Source organism: Gigantopelta aegis, chromosome 1, assembly GCF_016097555.1.
Source record: "Gigantopelta aegis isolate Gae_Host chromosome 1, Gae_host_genome, whole genome shotgun sequence".
Lineage (NCBI taxonomy): Eukaryota > Metazoa > Mollusca > Gastropoda > Neomphalida > Peltospiridae > Gigantopelta > Gigantopelta aegis.
The window spans coordinates 8,239,777-8,260,659 of NC_054699.1; the positions used below are offsets into that span (position 1 = coordinate 8,239,777).

The 20,883-nt window shown below is 41.9% G+C and overlaps 1 protein-coding gene across 1 annotated transcript; it reads right to left on the minus strand.

The window, feature by feature from the left end:
- Positions 1–992: 992 nt before the first annotated feature.
- LOC121370271 lies at positions 993–18,375 on the minus strand. Its single transcript, XM_041495407.1, has 4 exons — positions 18,325–18,375; positions 3,993–5,466; positions 3,050–3,124; positions 993–2,141 (listed from the first exon to the last, which is right to left on the minus strand). Exons 2-4 carry the CDS (start codon positions 5,452–5,454, stop codon positions 1,462–1,464), a joined length of 2,217 nt encoding a protein of 738 aa, XP_041351341.1. The 5' UTR covers positions 5,455–5,466; positions 18,325–18,375; the 3' UTR covers positions 993–1,461.
- Between the last annotated feature and the right edge of the window lie 2,508 nt (positions 18,376–20,883).

Below are 20,883 nucleotides of genomic sequence, written 5' to 3' on the forward strand. Positions count from 1 at the left end.
AAATTTAAAACATTGACATAAAGATATATTTGTAACAAGTTGCTCACTGCATTTAAAAACGGCTATTATTGCATGTCACGGTCTAGATAGATTTCATTAAATAGCAGGCATGCTTTTAACAAAACACAGTTATACCTACATAGACCAAATAACCAGTGTTGCTAGTTTACTCTGTGCCATATTATAAATATGCAATCAATGTGTCATTGATAAGGACTACTGACACCAGTTAAAACTATATGTATCTTGGTCTGGGTATTTGCAAGGGCAAAAATTACTTTAAAAATTTCGCGTTTGACGTTCTGTCGAAGTTTATCATGATGGCCTACTTTCAGCTAGGTGTTTGCTAGGTGGTGTGTGGTTATGTGCGTGACGGTGTGAGGATTACTTCGCATTCAAGCTTTGTAAGACTGCCTGTCCGCTCGTCTGCAGTTACTAGTATATCGACTAACAATAGAAGAAGAAAAAACATACCACGTTACTGCTATCGGCTTTCACAACTGGCCAAACAATGTATTGTCAAACGTTTTTTAGTTGGGAATTCAGACTCGTAACAACACTGTACACGCTTTGACAGGAAACAAGATTTTGTATATTTTTATTTGACAATGAATTAGGGCAGGGCGGCGATAATCAGGGCCGGTGCGGTAACAAATACGACAGGGCGGGCAGGGCGCAGCGCCCCTCTATTTATTGCTAGCTAGAACACTGAATATATATATATATATATATATATATATATATATATATATATATATATATATAGCATTTTATTGTTAATTTTTCATATTATATAATATATTTGTTGAATAGATTTTTGAAACTATATATTTATATTTAGAATTTTGATTTTTATAATAAACAATAATAAATACATATGTTTGTTTTAATTTTATCATCACTCTAGCCAGTGCACCACGACTGGTATTCCAATAGATGGTGCATATAAAAGATCCCTTGCTACTAATGAAAAAAATGTAGCAAGTTTCCTCTCTAAAACTACGTCAGAATTACCAAATGTTTTGACAGCCAGTGATTAATAAACCAATGTGCTTTAGTGGTGTCGTTACTACAGACTTTTAATTTTATCAAATACAAATGTAGTTGTATGCAGGACACTATTTACACTTTTCACTGAATTGAATTATGGATGTTTATTACTTAATACATTATATAAATACAAATGTAAAATTGTGACCTAGAACATCGATGAATGTCATCATCAGTTGGTAGGGGAAACATTCATATCAGGGCGATCAGTGCTACAGTCTTCAACATAGCAGGTGACCATCCTATGAGAGCCACCATATACTCCAAAGTTTTAAAAGAGATATTTTTTACGTGGATTAAGCCTAAGTCATTGACATTTTGTTCAGTCTGCGGCAATGCAGATGGCCCTCCTTTCACCGAGCTACAACCAACTCCGCAGTTTTGAAAGAGATATTTTTAAGTGGATTGGGCCTAATTCATTGACATTTTGTCCAATAGCTTTAAAACCAGCTTCATTGTTGACATCTTCGGATGCAGATTCCAACCACTGATGATCCTAACTGATGACTCAATCGCACAACCATTGTAGAGCCCAGCCGCAAAACAGAGCGGAATGATGGTGTCAATCTCGTCAAAGAAGGCGACCACTTTGTCTGTCTTCACGTCTAGGATGTACATCTTCCTGAGATCCATGTTCAGGAGGAATGCCAGTCTACAGGTCAGTGCATCGTGCAGTTCTTTGATGTTTCCGGCTTTGGCACTGGAAGGAACAAAGCACATGCCATCATGCATTTTGGAGTGGTATAGAGAGAGACCCCAACTGGCCTTCCCAAGCAGCTCGACGCTACTGTTCACTTGATTGGGATCAACTATGGCAAGCTGTATGGCGCCAACCGAGTCCACATCCTCATCCATCTTCGTCCAGGAGGACTCCACCTCCCAGTAGACTATCCCAGAGTGGGGAAGTCGTCTGCTGGTCACAGCTCCAGTGAAGTTGTTGAAGCTTCGAGCAGATTTATCTGATAGACTTGCAGATTTGGGACGTGTCAGCTTTGTCCAATATCCTGGCAGTTTGTTCGTCAGAGTTCCATCTTCATGCAAACAAACGAACTTTGTGTTGATGGTTTCCTTGTCAAAAGTCCAAGAAAGTTCTGGAAAAAAAATTAATAGTATTGAATTTTGTGTTAACAGTTTCTTTGTCAAAAGTCACCGAATGCTCTGGACAAATGGTTAAAATTATTGAATTTTGTATTGACGGTTTCTTTGTCAAAAGTCGAGGAAATTTCTTGGGGAAAAAAAAGAAGATTATTGAATTTGTATTGACTTGTATCTTTGTTAAAAGTCAAAGAAAGTTCTGGAAAACATTAAGATTAATTACTGAATTTTGTTTTAACGGTTTCTGTCAAAAGTTAAAGAAAGCTCTGCAAAATAAAGACGAAGATTATGTTACGTTATTGAAAAAAGTAAGTGAAGTCAAAGCATTTACGAGGGTGGTACTATGCCCAATTTGATTAAAATTAGCTCTACTGGTCTCACCAGTGTGTGTGTGTGTGTGTGTGTGTGTGTGTGTGTGTGTGTGTGTGTGTGTGCGTGCGCAATTATATTTTGACGTTCTTATCAGCTACAGACGTAGGATTGTGCATCTGTGTGATTGTGGTGGTGGAATATCTATGTGCATGAAATCATTTGTCAAGCATCTCTACCAAAACTGTTATTCAAGCATATCCATGTCCATAGTTTATTAATAATGTCTCAGAATGTTGAGGTGGCTGGTTTATGATGGAAGCTCTATAGGGAGGTTTGTGTACACCTACATATTCCTGGGCATGCGTTGTAACCCAGTACTATCTATTCCAGTAAGGACATATATCACGTGCACCACCCCCGCGCTTTAGAGGCCCCCGCGGTGATGTGTAAATTTATTTTCCCCAGGTCATTTTTTCCCGCTCTTCCCGAGGGGATTGCAAAATATATATCCTTGGAAGGGGGACCCGCTCTTATTTGTGCTATAGGCCACGCGGATCCTTAAAGCGTTATTTATTGTGTTCAGTATACATACGTTTGATCCTAGTTTTCTTCGGCAATTGAGCTGTCATCAGTCTACACAGCAATAATTCTCCATCTTCTGATGTAGCTAAAAACATAATAACGAACAGTTGACATATTATCCCATAATCACACGTTAATATATTTACAAACACAAAGTGTCAGTTGGCAGGATTCGAATTTTAACAATGTAATTAATAAATTTTAAAAAGTATTGCAGGCATCGAAATTAGCATAGTTTGGTAACAGATGTACAGGTAAACCAAACATTGCAGATTAAATTGGTAACCTATAGCTAGGTTATTATCGTGAAGTTTGCAATCATATCACACTCGTCGCGCAAGCGCGACTCGTGAGATATGATTGCAAACTTCACTCCATAAGATATAAATCATATTTGACAAAAAACATGAAATATCCTCTATGTATTTTATAGTTGAATAACCCACAAATGGTCCAAATGTAGGTAGTGTAGTGTTTTGTTTAATAAGATTTTTGTGGAGAATGAAGTAACTTTTTTGACATGTGGTAAGGATCTATAGGCAATCCATGGACAACTATATCACTATAATTATAATTATGTTTATGGGAAAGTACAGACCCTTCGGAAGTAATTTATATGGTGACGTCAGATTTTCTCTTTCTCTCTTGACCAAATAACCATATGTTAGACATCAAACAACCTTAACCCTAGTTTAATATGTTCTAAAAAGTAAAACACATTATCTCTCATTGGCTGTCACTATTATCTGGTATAAATTGCTCCGATTTCTATTATACTCCCTCCCTCTCTCTCTCTCCCCCCCCCCCCCCCCCCCTCTCTCTCTCTCTCTCTCTCTCTCTCTCTCTCTCTCTCTCTCTCTCTCTCTCTCTCTCTCTCTCTCTCTCTCTCTCTCTCTCTCTCTCTCTCTCATCCAACGTCCCCTCTACCCTTTTTGAATTAGGGTCTTTCTTACCTGCATAGCTGGCTTGCAGATGCACGGATTCAGCAAATCCTAAACACTTTACTTCCGCAGTCAACGTGTGCTTCCCTGACAGCAAGACTCGTGCCGTAATTCCATACGTTACTTCCTCACACCCAGATATTTTATGAACGTGGCAGCACTGCAACTTGTTCGTCTCTCCTGACACATTCGCAGTGATATCAGCAATGGACACCAAGGAGGCTTCACCTGCATACTGTAGCGTGTTTGACCCTCCCGATGCATGCACGTTATTGCTAGACATGGATTGCGATCGGACGTTCCTTGAGCCATCGTCTGATTCTGCACGTTGTGTTTGCGTTTCAAAACGCAGTGTCGCGAATGTCTCGTAGCTTCCTACCCTTGGCGCTTTGGTAAAAATGCAAACGATGTGTTTGAACTTCGGGAAAATGCTTCCAATGCTGTGTATTTTCGTCTCCACATAGTGCAGAACCTCTGGAGAAAGGTCCACGAATATGTCGTCACAGGAGCGCGTCTTGATATCGGCAGGAGCCACTTTGAGTTCACTCTCCAGCTTTCTGGTGATCACGTCTCGGGATCCAGTCACGTGAGACTGCAGACTGAAGGTCAGAACTCGTTCACAGTAATCCACTGTGGTTCTCCACCTTCTAGAAACAGAGTCTAACCGGGCAGAGCGATCGGAATTGTATGATGTCATACTTTCGAATTCGTTTGTGATCTTACTCAGCAGTCTGTTCCGTCTGGATTCAATATGCTCTTGAAGGGAATCGAAGCACGAGTGTACCTGTTTTGTCAAAACTGTTTTTGATTCTTCAATACTTTGGTTTTGACTTTCCAATGCAGTCAAAGAGTCTTCTACATTTGTTAAGTTAGACTTGAGGGCAACCAATGATTTAACCAATGCTTCCTCGCTTTTGGATCCCTTTACACCTGCGTCTGCACCTTCCATGCATTCATTGTCAATTATCGTGCATTGATGACACGCCATACTCTTCTTTTCAATGCTATAGCGCAACAAAGTGTCAGGATGATCGGGGCACGTGAGTGTCTTCGCAAAATCACTTTTGGCAATACTGTTCAACAAACAAGTACTGTGTTTCTTCGTCATTGCCAACTGCTGGTGGACATCAAAGCAATTGCTGCACAGGAGACAGACGCATTCCTGGCAGTAATGTGTGGCTGGTTCACCGTCTGCTTTGTTGGAGCACAGCAAGGCAGCAGGATTCTTCTCCTTGATGTTTGAAAGCACCAGCTCATTCCATCGCACCAAGTCCAGCTGAACGGACGCTGGAACAGTTGGCAGTGAATCTGGGCACTGTGGGCAGGTTATTCCTTTCACCGCCTTATCCAGGCACTGTGAGCAAATGGCGTGAAGACAGGGGAGAAGCTGTGGCGCTCTGTCCTGTGTGAACTGATTCAGGCATGTACAGCATTGCATAAAGTGAAGCTTCTCTTCACAACTGCTGCTTGCCATGTTTCAACGTTCCTAAAACACAAAATAATAATAATTTACATAATCATATTGAGTTTATTTATTGGGAGCCCCCCCCCCCCCACCCCCCCCTCTCTCTCCCCCTCTCTCTCTCTCTCTCTCTCTCTCTCTCTCTCTCTCTCTCTCTCTCTCTCTCTCTCTCTCTCTCTCTCTGTGACCGGCCTCGGTGGCGTCGTGGTTAGGCTATCGGTCTACAGGCTGGTAGGTACTGGGTTCGGATCCCAGTCGAGGCATGGGATTTTTAATCCAGATACAGACTCCAAACCCTGAGTGAGTGCTCCGCAAGGCTCAATGGTTAGGTGTAAACCACTTGCACCGACCAGTCATCCATAACTTGTTCAACAAAGGCCATGGTTTGTGCTATCCTGCCTGTGGGAAGCGCAAATAAAAGATCCCTTGCTGCCTGTCATAAAAGAGTAGCTTGTGTGGCGACAGCGGGTTTCCTCTAAAAAAACAGTGTCAGAATGACCATGTTTGACGTCCAATAGCCGATGATAAGATAAAAAATCAATGTGCTCTAGTGGCGTCATTAAATAAAACAAACTACTTTTTTACTCTCTCTCTCTCTCTCTCTCTCTCTCTCTCTCTCTCTCTCTCTCTCTCTCTCTCTCTCTCTCTCTCTCTCTCTATCTATCTATCTCTCCGTCGCTCTCTGTTTGTGTGTGTATGTGTGTGTGTGTGTGTGTGTGTGTGTGTGTGTGTGTTATAGAGCCCACACTCCACATTTTAGTCACGTCAATGTTAACTACTTTCGTTCACTAGACTATACCGCCAAGATACGACCACAGTTACCACCAAACAGTGACGGAATGTAATGCCGAGTTATATGGAATCTGAACAATACCATTATTGCATTCAAGCTCGAATAGCTGCAGTCCAAAAGACGTTTTGACAAGCTTTTGACTGTTAACATGAATCATGATCAATGTTAAGTATATCATCTATAGAACGGGGGAAGTGGAGGACGTGATCTAGCTTAGTCAGTTGAGTACTCGCCGGAGATGCTGGGGTCGTAGAATCGAATCAATGTTAAGTATATCATCTATAGGACGGGGGAAGTGGAGCACGTGATCTAGCTTAGTCAGTTGAGTACTCGCCGGAGATGCTGGGGTCGTAGAATCGAATCAATGTTAAGTATAACATCTATAGGACGGGGGAAGTGGAGCACGTGATCTAGCTTAGTCAGTTGGGTACTCGCCGGAGATGCTGGGGTAGTAGAATCGAATCAATGGTAAGTATATCATCTATAGGACGGGGGAAGTGGAGCATGTGATCTAGCTTAGTCAGTTGAGTACTCGCCGGAGATGCTGGGGTCGTAGAATCGAATCAATGTTAAGTATAACATCTATAGGACGGGGGAAGTGGAGCACGTGATCTAGCTTAGTCAGTTGAGTACTCGCCGGAGATGCTGGGGTCATAGAATCGAATCAATGTTAACTTTAACATCTATAGGACGGGGGAAGTGGAGCACGTGATCTAGCTTAGTCAGTTGAGTACTCGCCGGAGATGCTGGGGTCGTAGAATCGAATCAATGTTAAGTATATCATCTATAGGACGGGGGAAGTGGAGCACGTGATCTAGCTTAGTCAGTTGAGTACTCGCCGGAGATGCTGGGGTCGTAGAATCGAATCAATGTTAAGTATAACATCTATAGGACGGGGGAAGTGGAGCACGTGATCTAGCTTAGTCAGTTGAGTACTCGCCGGAGATGCTGGGGTCGTAGAATCAAATCAATGTTAAGTATAACATCTATAGGACGGGGGAAGTGAAGCACGTGATCTAGCTTAGTCAGTTGAGTACTCGCCGGAGATGCTGGGGTCGTAAAATCGAATCAATGTTAAGTGTATCATCTATAGGACGGGGGAAGTGGAGGACGTGATCTAGCTTAGTCAGTTGAGTACTCGGCGGAGATGCTGGGGTCGTAGAATTGAATCAATGTTAAGTGTATCATCTATAGGACGGGGGAAGTGGAGCACGTGATCTAGCTTAGTCAGTTGAGTACTCGCCGGAGATGCTGGGATCGTAGAATCGAATCAATGGTAAGTATATCATCTATAGGACGGGGGAAGTGGAGCACGTGATCTAGCTTAGTCAGTTGAGTACTCGCCGGAGATGCTGGGGTCGTAGAATCGAATCAATGTTAAGTATAACATCTATAGGACGGGGGAAGTGGAGCACGTGATCTAGCTTAGTCAGTTGAGTACTCGCCGGAGATGCTGGGGTCGTAGAATCGAATCAATGTTAAGTATAACATCTATAGGACGGGGGAAGTGGAGGACGTGATCTAGCTTAGTCATTTGAGTACTCGCCGAGATGCTAGGGTCGTAGAATCGAATTCCTTTCGTGGACCCATTCTCTGGTTGGGATTTTGACATCCCAACCAGTGTCTCACGATTGGTATATCAAAGTTAAAAAAAAAAGTGTTTAACGACACCACTAGAGCACATTGATTTATTAATCATCGGCTATTGGATATCAAACATTTGGTAATTCTGACATATAGTCTTCAGAGAGGAAACCCGCTACATTTTCGCAATTAGTAGCAAATAATGTTTATATGTACAATCCCACAGACAGAAAATCAATGTGCTGTAGTGATGTCCTTAAACTAAACAAACATTAACCTTTCTGCTTTTGTTTTTACTCGGGGTCCTCTACTCAAGAGCGAGACCATTACTTTTATGAAAGGGGCGGGACATGTTGATATTAAATATCAGCAATGGAAAGTTAATAGGTTGGTCTTGACATGTCCCTGCTTTTGACATGGCAAATCTTATTTTAAGTTGGCGAAATAATTTTATCAAAAATAACTGGCTTTCTGTCTTTGAAGTTTAATTGATAGTTTGGCGAAACCTTGTGTTAACCCAGAGCTGGCCCTGTACATTATTATGGACTAACTAACACTAGTAATAGACATGTTTATGGAAATATTTATTGGAGTACATTTTCTCTTAGTATATTAGCGAATACTAGCATAGTATAGTTACTTAACAATGTATAACCTATATTTCATAGTTCCATTACTATGTATTAACAGACATCTACATCATGGAGGAACAAAATAGAACAAAACCTTGGTCTTCTATAAACCAAACTCAACTTAACACATCTAAATGAACAATTATCTTTAAAAAACAAAAAACAAAAAAACAAACAATTATATATATACATGTATATACATATATATTTCTCACACACTATTACTGTAATCTTCGTGTATAAGTAAGTGTATGATTCCCGGGACAACTAAATCAATATTTCTTATTTTAAGTATGTTCCAAAACAGCATGCTATCATTTATGTCATGGAATATAGATGGACTTAAAAAAAACCTAGATATACCTGAAATTAGAGAATTATTTACAAAACATGATTTTATTGCAGTTCAAGAAACCCATATACGAGATAAGGAATATGCAGAAAACAATATTGAAGGTTACTCGAACACAACAAAGCTTGCCATAAAGGACTCAAGAACTCAAAGTGGCAGGGGATCGGGTGGCATAGCCATCTACTACAAAACAAAATACCATAAACAGGTACACACAGTCCAAACAAGCAGCGCATACAGCCTTTGGCTCAGACTTTCATAAAAACATACTTTGGCTCAGACTTTCACGTGATCTGTATATATGTTGTCTATATATACCACCAGCAGACTCCCCATATTTTCAGGACCAATTCCAAACACTCGAAAATGAACTGTCAACATTCAGACAAAAAGGGCTCGGTCTTGATAATGGGTGATTTTAACGCTAGGACTGGGGATACTCGCCTACCTATAGTAGACTACATAGAACATGATCCCACAAATCACATACCTTTTCCATCTGATTACATTTCCGATAGCATATACCGACAACGACACTCGCAGGACATAACTTACAATAATCACGGCAAAAAGTTAATTGAACTATGTAAAACAAGTGGTGTCAGAATACTCAACGGACGAACACCTGGGGATTATCTAGGAAAACTCACATGCTTCAACTACCAGGGAAACAGCGCAGTTGACTATGTTCTAACCGATGACAGAACTATGAAACATGTAGTCGGTCTTTACATCTCTTACTTAGCAGAAGAATCTATCCACTGCTCCCTATCTGTCAGACTGAAATGTAACATAACCCATACCAGTAGTGACACTATTCCACTTCATCCAATACATACAAAATATCAACTGTCTGAAAAAAACAAGATGGCATATATAAACAGTCTCCTAGGAGATGAAGCACAATACAAAATACAAACGTTTATGAATGACCCCATCAATAACTCCTACACAAATATAGAAACAGCAGTAAACAAGTTCAACAACATAATCATTGGAGCAGCATCTAGATCATGTCCCAAAACTCGCATCTGCAATAACAAAACAAAAAAGCGAAAAATTAAACAAATGCCAATAGACATCCAAAACCTCGAGAGTAAATTTACCGAAATTGTTAAATCACTATCTAAGGAACCTAATAACACTAGAATTAGGGGAAAATACATCCAATATAAAAAAACAACTAAAAAAAGCAAAGAAAGCACACAAACAATCTGGAAAAAACATGTTGTATGACAAACTCCAAAACCTACACAACAGTAACCCACAGGCCTATTGGAAAATAATAAATAACCTAACAGAAAGAACCAGCAAAAGTATCAACCTGCCAGAAAATATGGCAAAGAAAATACACGAACATTTTAGAGATATAAAAGCTGAACCTACCCAACACACAACTGTGAATATAGAATCTGATGCTAGATTGCTCGATGAACTTTTGATAACGGAATCCACCCAAACTAATAACAATGTACTAGACCAAAGTATCACGATCAAAGAGATTAAAACAGCCCTACAATCACTGAAAAACAACAAGGCTTAGACCAAGTTACAAACGAAATGTTAAAATATGGAAATGAAATCATCATATCACCCATAGCAAAATCATTCAACACAGTATTCCAGTATGGGATACTACCGTCCTCTTGGACAGTTGGTTATATCACACCAATATACAAAAAGGGATCTAAACAAGACCCAAACAACTCTAGGGGAATTACCATTACAAGCTGTCTAGGGAAAATATTCTCCTCCATATTAAATAAACGATTAACACGTCACATTGAATCAGAAAACCTAACAGCAGACAACCAAGCTGGCTTTAGAGAGAATAGAAGAACTACAGATAACATTTTTATCATAAAAACGCTGATTAACAAATACATTGAACAGAAAAAAGCAAGCTTTATCTCTGTTTCATTGATTTCCACAAAGCATTCGACACTGTTTGGAGAACCGGCTTACTCCTTAAATTACTTAGACTGGGTATTGGCGGGAAATTCTTTCAGATCTTAAAAGCTATGTACAGCAAAACCAAACTAGCCGTCAAAATTAACAATCAAATAACTGACATGTTCTCATCTACAGTAGGAGTGAAACAGGGAGATAATTTAAGTCCCACTATGTTTAACATATATTTAGCCGATATGACATTCTCCAGCGACTGCCACTCGCCCCACCTACTAAATGAAAGAGTGTCGCATTTATTATGGGCAGATGACCTAGTACTTTTATCAGAAACTCAACAAGGTCTACAAAAAGCGTTAGACGAACTCCACACATATAGCCAACAATGACAAACTCCATGGTTATACAGAAAGGAAAACCAAAACATGTAGCATTTCAGTACGGCATGGAGCAAATCGAACAGACACACACATATATCTTTTTGGGCTATACCATTAACACCAATGGAAACTTAAGTACAACCAAAACAGATTTTGCAACTAAAGGACTTAAAACCCTATTCAGACTCCAAAAATCCTTTTCTGGATCACCTCCACCTCCCCAGATATATAACAAACTATTCGACACCCTAATCAAACCGATCCTTCTCTATAACTGTGAAATCTGGGGCATTGAACTAAATAATAAGATGAAAATACATGACCCTAATAAACTACTAGACATTTTAGAATCGGAACCATTCGAAAAAGTACATATACTCTTCAAAAAAAGAAACGTAAAAGGGTACAAATGGGTTATAACTCCGATTTTATGTTTCCTACCGGTTCATGCTTTGTGAATATAAGGTCATTGCATGTCCCAAACACATTCCCACGGTTACATTCGATAAAACGCAGCTACTGTACAATAAAGTTCCAAAATGTGAATATTCGCAAAAACGCAGCCACGTGCAAACCATGTCACCACTGCACGTGCGTTGTCTGCACGTGCAACATGAACACCGACAGTATAAAAGTGCAGGGTGTTCGCTTGCCTGGCCTCTGTATCTGGCCGACAGTTGACAATCCAGGACATGCCACGTCTCAGTGAACCGCAGAGAAACAATGCCATCGGCCGACTAGACGCAGGCGAATCCAGAACGGCCGTTGCCAGGGCATTCCATGTGTCCCCAAGCACCATCTCCAGACTGTGGGACCGTTACCAGCAACATGGATCAACACGTGACCTCCATAGATCCGGTCGACCACGGGTCACTACCCCCGGGCAGGACCGCTACATCCGGGTACGCCACCTTCGGGAACGATTGACTACTGCCACCTCCACAGCCGCAGCAATACCAGGTTTGCGCAGGATATCCGACCAGACCGTACGGAACCGCCTACGTGAGGTAGGAATTCGTGCCAGACGTCCAGTTCGAGGTGTCATCTTAACACCACAACACCGTCGACTCCGACTGCAGTGGTGCCAGATTCATCGACAATGGCCTCAACTGCGATGGAGACAGGTGTGGTTCAGTGACGAGTCCCGATTTCTGCTCCGACGTCATGATGGAAGATGTCGCGTGTATAGGCGTCGTGGTGAACGTTATGCGGCAAACTGCGTGCAGGAAGTGGACAGATTCGGCGGGGGTAGTGTCATGGTGTGGGCAGCCATCTCACACACTGGCAGAACTGACCTGGTCCACGTGCAGGGCAACCTGAATGCACAGGGCTACATTGACCAGATCCTCCGGCCACACATCGTTCCAGTTATGGCCAACGCCAACGCAGTGTTCCAACATGACAATGCCAGGCCTCACACAGCACGTCTCACAACGGCTTTCCTACAGAACAACAACATTAATGTCCTTCCTTGGCCATCGATATCACCGGATTTGAACCCAATTGAGAATCTATGGGACGAGTTGGACCGACGCCTCCGACAGCGACAACCACAGCCCCAGACCCTGCCCGAGCTGGCAGCAGCCTTGCAGGCCGAGTGGGCCACCATCCCCCGGGACGTCATCCGTACTCTGGTTGCTTCAATGGGCAGGCGGTGCCAGGCAGTTGTCAACACACGCGGAGGCCACACCCGGTATTGACTCCAGATGACCTTGACCTTGGTGGTGTGTCCTATCACTTACTCACAATGGACTAGAGTGAATTGTGAACAATCCTGCAACATTTGGTAATTATCGGACTCACCATTCAATAATTAAATCAATTCTCCAAATGTTACGACAATGTGGTTTTGCGTTTCTTCTTTTGAAGAGTATATAAAATTTTGCAAATTCAACTTACAGGTAGGAAGAAACACAACCAATATTGCATGTAAAAGTGAACAAGGCAGCTACCCACTAATAAATGAAATAAATAAGAAAATTATAAGCTACTGGGCACATCTACAAAATCTACCTCAAGAACGCACACTTCTACTTGATGCAGCTCAATACAGCAAGCTACTCGATAACAATAAAAAAAACAGCTTTCACAACTACACAGCAAACATGCTTAAGAAAAACTGCATCGACATAACAGCTATTGACACTACACCAAAAAACAAGAAAACTCTCAACAAACTAGTAACTGAAAAACTACAACACAACTACAGGCAATACTTTAAACAAAAATTAAAAGACTCCGAAAAACTTTTATAGTATAAACACATAGTACGACCATATCAACTTGCCCTATACCTCGAAACATTAAATAATTGTAACCTAAGAAGACATGTAACTAAACTTAGAATATGTGCACACCGCCTCGAAATCGAAAGAGGCAGGTATCACAATATTCTCAGAAAAGACCGACTCTGCAAGCTTTGCAAAGAGGCAGTGGAAGATGAGGCACATTTTCTCGTGGACTGCAAACAGCTAGAAACGAACAGAAGAAAATATTTTATTACACTCGCACAAGAATTCCCAATATTCCAAACACTAAATAAATACGAAAAATGTTATTATATCATCAACTGCCCTAAAACACAACTCATTACAGTCGCACAACTTTGCTCAGATTTGGACACGGCACGAACTAGCCTTCTAACTAGACCCCCTGCCACTTAATAATATTTATTTATTTTAATTAACCAAATATCGAAGAACAGACAAAAGACAATAGAACCTGTTACACTACATGTACTTTATTAAACAAGAGTTGTAGTTTAGTTTTTTTGATGTTAGCGTTTAATTTTATGTATTTTATTTTTGCTGGTCAACCGGACTATGTTTTTATTATACATATATGAACATGGAAATAAAGTTATTGTATTGTATTGTATTCAGTGGTAGTGATGTCTTTAATTACGTATAATCAAAATAAACAGTTAACAAATAGAAATAATAAAAACACGATACCTTACTCATACTGTTTTTCGCAGGGCCTGCATGTCTTCACGTAATTGGGTGCATGCATCGGATAAATAGAAATAAAGCCCGACATACAATGTGAGACTTTTAGAAACGCAAAAAAAAAAAACCCAACGGAATAGTTTAACGACACCTCAGCACGGTTAGTTTTGAATTACAGCCATGTTTTTATTTCTACATTTGCTACCGTTACATATACCACACCTACAGAAAATAATATTTACGCATTACCGGCCTCGGTGGCGTCGTGGTTAGGCCGTCGGTCTACAGGCTGGTAGGTACTGGGTTCGGATCCCAGTCGAGGAATGGGATTTTTAATCCAGATACCGACTCCAAACCCTGAGTGAGTGTTCCTGCCTGTGGGAAGCGCAAATAAAAGATCCCTTGCTGCCTGTCGTAAAAGAGTAGCATATGTGGCGACAGCGGGTTTCCTCTTAAAAACAGTGTCAGAATTACCATATGTTTGATGATAAGATAAAAAAAATCAATGTGCTCTAGTGGCGTCGTTAAATAAAACAAACTTTACTTTTTTTATTTACGCACTTTAACTAAGGGTACAGCACAGTGCATACCACGGCCTTTGATATACCAGTCATGGAGCATAGGCTGCGAAGACTGGGGAGTAGGGGCGGGGGTACCAGAGTCTATCAATGGCGATCGATTGTATGACTCATCGCACATCAGCGAGCTCTGTACTACAGATGGGTTTCAAAGGCCGTGGTATGTTCTGTCCTTTTTTACGCTTTTTGATAGGAGTAGCTTGTGCTGCGCCTTCTCGACAAAACATCGAAATAGCCGTGTGTTAGACACCAGATAGCCGTAGATTAAAATGTGCGGCGATGACATTAATACGTATTCATTTCACTGTCACTTATCCATAGGCATCGACAAGGGAACACGTTTCAACGTGTTAGTTGCATTGTGTATTCTCGGCTTTATATTAAAACGATTGCCCCGCTTGTCTTGTTTTAATCTGATAACGATTCGGCCAAAGGTTAGACGTAACAATGGATAACAGAGTTAAAGTTTGTTTTGTTTATTAACAGCACTAGAGCACATTGAGTAATTAATGGCCTATGATATGCCAGTTGCGGTACGACAAATAGCCCAATGGGCCCACCGACTGGGATCGATCCTAAACCGACCGCGCATGATTCAAGCGATCGATTTACAACTGGGCTACGTACATATATCAATGTGCTCTAGTTATGTAGTTAAACAAAACAAACTTTAACTTTTTGTTGAAATTGGTGTGATGGTCGCAGCGGGGGTATAGCACATCAGTTTCTTAATTTTTTGTGGTTGTTTGCCTCGTATGCCATGGAACGCAAGACGGGCAAACCAAAGGCTGTGGTATGTACTGTCTTCGTGTAAAATATTCCGTGCTTCGGTAGAAGTAGCTTATGTGACAGCGGCCGGTTTCATTTCTCTCTCTCTCTCTCCCTCTCCCTTTCTCTCTCTCCCTCCCTCTTTTTTCCCCTCCCCCTCTTTCTATCTATCTATCTATATCTCTCTCTCTCTCTCTCCGTCTCCCTTTCTTTCTCTCTGTCTCCCTCTCTTCTTCTCAGTCTCCCTCCCTCCCTCTCTCTCCCTCCCTTTTTGTCTCTATCTATCCTTCTCTCTCTCTCTCTATCCCTTTCTCTCTGTCTATCTCTGTCTGTCTCTGCCCCCCCCCCCCGCCTCCCTCTCCCTTTATCTCTCTCTCCGTCTCTCACTCCCCTCTCCTTTCCTCTCTCTCTTTCCCCTCTTTCTCTCCCTCCCTCTCTTTCTCTCTCTCTCTCTCTATTCTCTCCCTCTATCTCTCCCCGTCTCCCGCTCCCTTTCTCTCTCTCTCCCTGTTTCCCTCCCTCTTTTTGTCTCTCCCTTGTCAGTTTCTTGTCATTATCATTTTAAAAACGTTTTCTTGTTATTATCATTTTAAAACCTTTCCATGTCCTTGGCATACATCGACTACCTGGTCTCAGCTGTAATGGTCATTGGTTAGTGAGACAAAAGGTTCACTCGGTGTGACGGCCTTACACTCCCCTCTGACCAGTCCGTTTTCTTCTTTTATAATATATTCTTTTATACTTAGCGCCAGGTGAGATATGTTATATATGCCGCCCCGTTGTTAGATCGAATACTTCTGTCATTCACACTTCCAATTTGAATCACGATGAAGACGGATGTATGTCCAGTTTCTCTCGAGTTACCCCCCCCCCCCCACCTGGGGGGACTGATGAATTCATACGGAGCTTTGCTAGAGTACCGGATTACGTACACCGGGTCACGGTACCACCGAAGAAAGGAAGGTGGAGGGAGAGGAGACGTGCGCCAGGGAAGGCTCAGGGGGAGACAAAACCGGCGGCTAAACCGCCGGCAGCGGCTCCTTCTGCTTCGCCACCCACCCCCCCCCCCCCCCCCCCAAGAAGACTGGATCTGAAGAGGCACCAGCCCCGGACGACCGGACTTCTAGGATGGACCAAGATGGACCAACTCCACAGGCCACTACTTCAGCGCTTCCGGATGTGCCGCCGATTATACAGGCGGCACCCGTTGAGGCGCAGGCCCGAAAAACGGCTGTAGTGAAACGGAAGGCGACCACTCCCCGGCCAACCGGACAAGCTAAGGCAACCGTTACAACCGCCGAAACCCGACGACCCACAAACCAAACAGTGGACACTACAGGCCGGCAAACTTCAACAGCGGTATGCTAACCTCGTGAGGATGAACTTGGAGGACGTCACCAAACTTTATATCAATCCCAGACCAACAACCTGGGTCAAGTTCCCAAGGAGCCCAGAGGGAGAGTTTGCCATCACCAGAACCCTACTGCGTGACAAGGAGGAGGCGTGTATTCTCACCATACACCAAGCCGGAGTTTACCATCAGGGAATGCTGTTGAAAGAAATGGACAACCCGACGATACATCGTATCGTGAAGACGATATCGAGGGCCAACTACCGTCCATTGGTCAGGCAACTAGCAGTTAGCCCCTACCGGCACTTCTTCACGGATATTGACTCCTCCAACTGCATCGGATCACCCTAGACGCCAACCTTTACTAGGACAGGTATTATCCTCCTTTTTGGGCTAGTTGGACTTTAAAACTTTTGCGATCGACCTCAAAATTCTATGGTTATTTTTATTTTTTTTATAAACAGTCCGACGTATTTTACTTTGGTGCCCGATCAGTTGCTCAAAATCACCTTAAAATCCTTTCGGCCGAGCAGTCTTACTACTTTTGGGTCTACTTTTAGAGTCCAAACATGTTTTGGTATGCAGTTATTCTATGCAGACTTAGACTTTTGACAAGCTTCCCAAGGAATCGAAATTCAGCCAATCACAGCTTGACCTCACTTGGTGTCTGCTATTTGGTCCGCGCTCTCGCTGGACTCCACTAAATGGCTTGTTTCCAAATTCCGCCCACCTCAAACTCAATCATCCCCCCCCCCCCCCCCCCCTCCTGCCCCGGAATTGGTCACTGGCGAAGTCAGAGGCTAAATCCGGGGTGGGCGTGCCTGAACCTCTGTGGAGAGGGGCATGTAAATAGAATTCCCTTCCCTTCCTTCTGTCATTCTGCAATTATATTTTGAATACTCCGCTGCGGAACAAAACGTATTGACCTGGTTGAGAGACCTTGAACTCAGTTACAATAACGGTTTTAACACACATATGGATTTCAGAGAGGGAGACCCGGCTGCAACTAGTCATTGGAAGTAGGCCTAAGCATTATTATATTGACGCATATATATATTCAAGAGGAGAGAAATACACACTTGTTTTATCAGGTACGTTTTTCAACCCAGGACCAAAATTTAATTAGCTAAATGGCTAGGTGACAATGATACTAGTTTATCCACAGAGAGCGGACCTAACACGCTGTTGTACGTAGGTTTGTTGTGATGCACTGCACGATCTATTCATAGCAATACCACATCTGTCCCGAGTCAGGCCCCTGGCTATCCAGAGACAAGACTCGGGACAGACATGCTCGAAACTTCCGTGATATATGAGCATGACAAAATTATCCGCTCCGCTCCGCAATACCACGGCGACACGGGGTTTCGGTTGCATTGAACTAGCTAGGCTTACAAAAGTGTGCTTATAATAAATATGCAGCTAAATTTATCGCACTGAACACAGGCAAAAGTGGAAGTAGTTAGTAGGTAGTATGTAGGTAGTAGTAGTATAGTAGTAGTAGCAGCAGCAGAAGCAGCAGTAGTAGTAGTAGTAGTAGTAGTAGTAGTAGGTAGTAGCAATATAATGTAGTACCAATAAGTCTTACGATATCTGGAGAGGACAGAACAGTTGGACCATGCCCAGGAGAGGTGAAAGGAACGCACCCCAAGTCTGTGTGCACTCTGGGAAATTTGTCGTGACATAGGCATTTCTGTGCTTCGAACGACATCTACCGGTGACTTCAGAATACTAACTTTCAAAATTATTTCAAGTAATTGAGTCACGGGGATTCCCATGGTATTTATCGATATAAAACTTTCTTTTTTACTCCATTTTATAAAAACGTGGTCTAAGTGTGTTGCAGGTTTGTAGATTAACCAGAATTATAATTAATTTTCGCGGGCTGACACTAGGGTGTGCGACTACAGACAAGTAAACTTTATGTAAATATCTATTTAATGATCGTCTACCTAATTTAGCATTTACTTGTGTTGGCTCTCATTGATGTACAAGATGGTGTTTACTCATGAAATTAAAAAGAAAGATGTCAGTAAACAGGTGATTTGTGCACTTTATGGGAACAGACTATAACAATGGTCAACATGTGTCAATTTCATTGCTGTTACAATATGTGAGTTTCTGATGACAGTTGGGGACCAGACAACTCGGACCAGGGGACAACTCGGCCCAGACATCTCGGCCCCATTATTAGACTGATAGACTGCTGTGAGACATTATATGCGTGTTAAGTATGATAGTTGGCCATGTCGTAGTAATAATAATGCATTATACTGATAGATACTGCTAACTATATGGTCACCATTAAGAATGACAATCGTGTATGTCGTAGGCGCATATCGTAGTGTCGGATGGGTTTCTAGAAGTATTGTACTATAGAAATAACGCAAAAGACACCATTTGCCAAATTCCCACATTTATTACATTAAATACATACGCACATACCAACAGAACACATATACATAAATAGTTATAATAAATAAATAAAACACCAATCACCAAAAGAACATAGAAATAAAACGTCCAACAAAAGATAAAAGTCAGTGTGCAACAGGGGCGTACAGCTTTCCACAGGCAGACAGGAATCTCGAAGTGGACACTTCACCATCTGTGTAGCGTCCCCACAGTTCGAATATTTTCCCCTGCAGATTCCTGAAAGCCTTCCTCTGTCGCCATCGCATCTTCCTCTCAGACGAACCGGCATGTCAGAGGAACCAGCCTGGCTTCAGTGTGGAGCATGGGAACCAACTTGTAGAAGGGAGGGGCTGTTCCAAGGGCACAGTGGTTCAGTCGGTGATGCCAGCCCTCCACATCGTTGTTGGTCCTCACACTCTGGTTGAAGACTGACCAGGCGTTCACAGACCACACGCTGCTCCTCATCCAGGTGCGGTCCACATAGTCCTTGAACTTGTGTTCCTCTTCTAAGACCGTCGAAGGCTAAATGGATCAACAATTTATCAATTTAACAAAAAACAAAAAACACATTCTTTTATTTCTGTGAGAATACTTTAATTTAAAAAACAACACTTGTTCAACAATATTGTTCAACTCCGGGCCGAGTTGTCTCGCGGTGGGCCGAGTTGTCTCAGAACTCTGGGCCGAGCTGTCTCGACGTGTGCCGAGTTGTCTCAGAACTCTGGGCCGAGCTGTCTTGACGTGGGCCGAGTTGTCTGGGCCGAGTTGTCCCCCGGGCCGAGTTGTCTGGCATTCATGACAGTTTACCCCTATTTCTCTCCAAAACAAATGTGTGTAGACATTTATAAGTAACTTTTGAGCAAAACTGTCAAAAACCATTTTGAGTTTGTGATCTATTATACCGGTATTAAAGGTGCTATCTCAAAGTTGCATAATGACAGCTATTGCAAATCATGTTTTTATTAATTTTTGCTTTAACATTTAAAAACTACACCTTCAATTATATGCCCATAAATGATTATAGGAAATAATTTTATTTACTAGTTAAAAATAGATTTTATTGGAGAATCTTTATCACAAACAGATGCTCACATATAACTATGATATAGCACCTTTAAGTGGTTGCAAGATTGTGTAAATTTCTAATGTACGGTACTTATATTGAATTTATATTCACTAAATATGCTGGTCATAATTGACATCTTTATTTTAATTTCAAGAGTAAACACCACCTTGTACATCAATGAGAGCTCAAACAAGTAAATGCTAAATTAGGTAGAGTATCATTAAATAGGTATTTACAAAATATTTACGTATATGAAAGAAATAATTGACTAAAATCATTTTTATTCTATTTTCGACACTACTATAGTAGTTGCAGTTGTAGTAGTGGTGGGGGGGGGGGGGGGGGGGAGATGTAGCCCAGTGGTAGAGCGCTCGCCTGAATCGCAGTCGGTTTAGGACCGATCCTCGCCGGTGGATCCACTGAGCTATATCTCGTTCCACCCAGTGCACCACAATTAATATATCAACGGCCGTGGTATATGCTATCCTATCTGTGGAATGGTGTATATAAAAGATAGTTGCTAATAATGGAAAAATGTAAGGGTATCCTGTGTCAGAATTACCAAATGTTTGACATCCAATAGCCGATGATTAATAAATTAATGTGCTCTAGTAGTAGTGGTAGTAGTAGTGGTGGTGGTAGTAGTAGTACTATAGTAGTAGTAGC

What these genes read in the sequence shown, in the direction of transcription:
- LOC121370271 (XM_041495407.1), bottom strand. Translation starts at nt 5,454, where the DNA reads ATGGCAAGCAGCAGTTGTGAAGAGAAGCTTCACTTTATGCAATGCTGT. An exon ending in TCTGCAAGCCAGCTATGCAG is followed by an intron (nt 3,125 to 3,992) that starts GTAAGAAAGACC and finishes TTATGTTTTTAG; the next exon opens with CTACATCAGAAGATGGAGAA. An exon ending in GAAGAAAACTAGGATCAAAC is followed by an intron (nt 2,142 to 3,049) that starts GTATGTATACTG and finishes TTTTTTTTCCAG; the next exon opens with AACTTTCTTGGACTTTTGAC.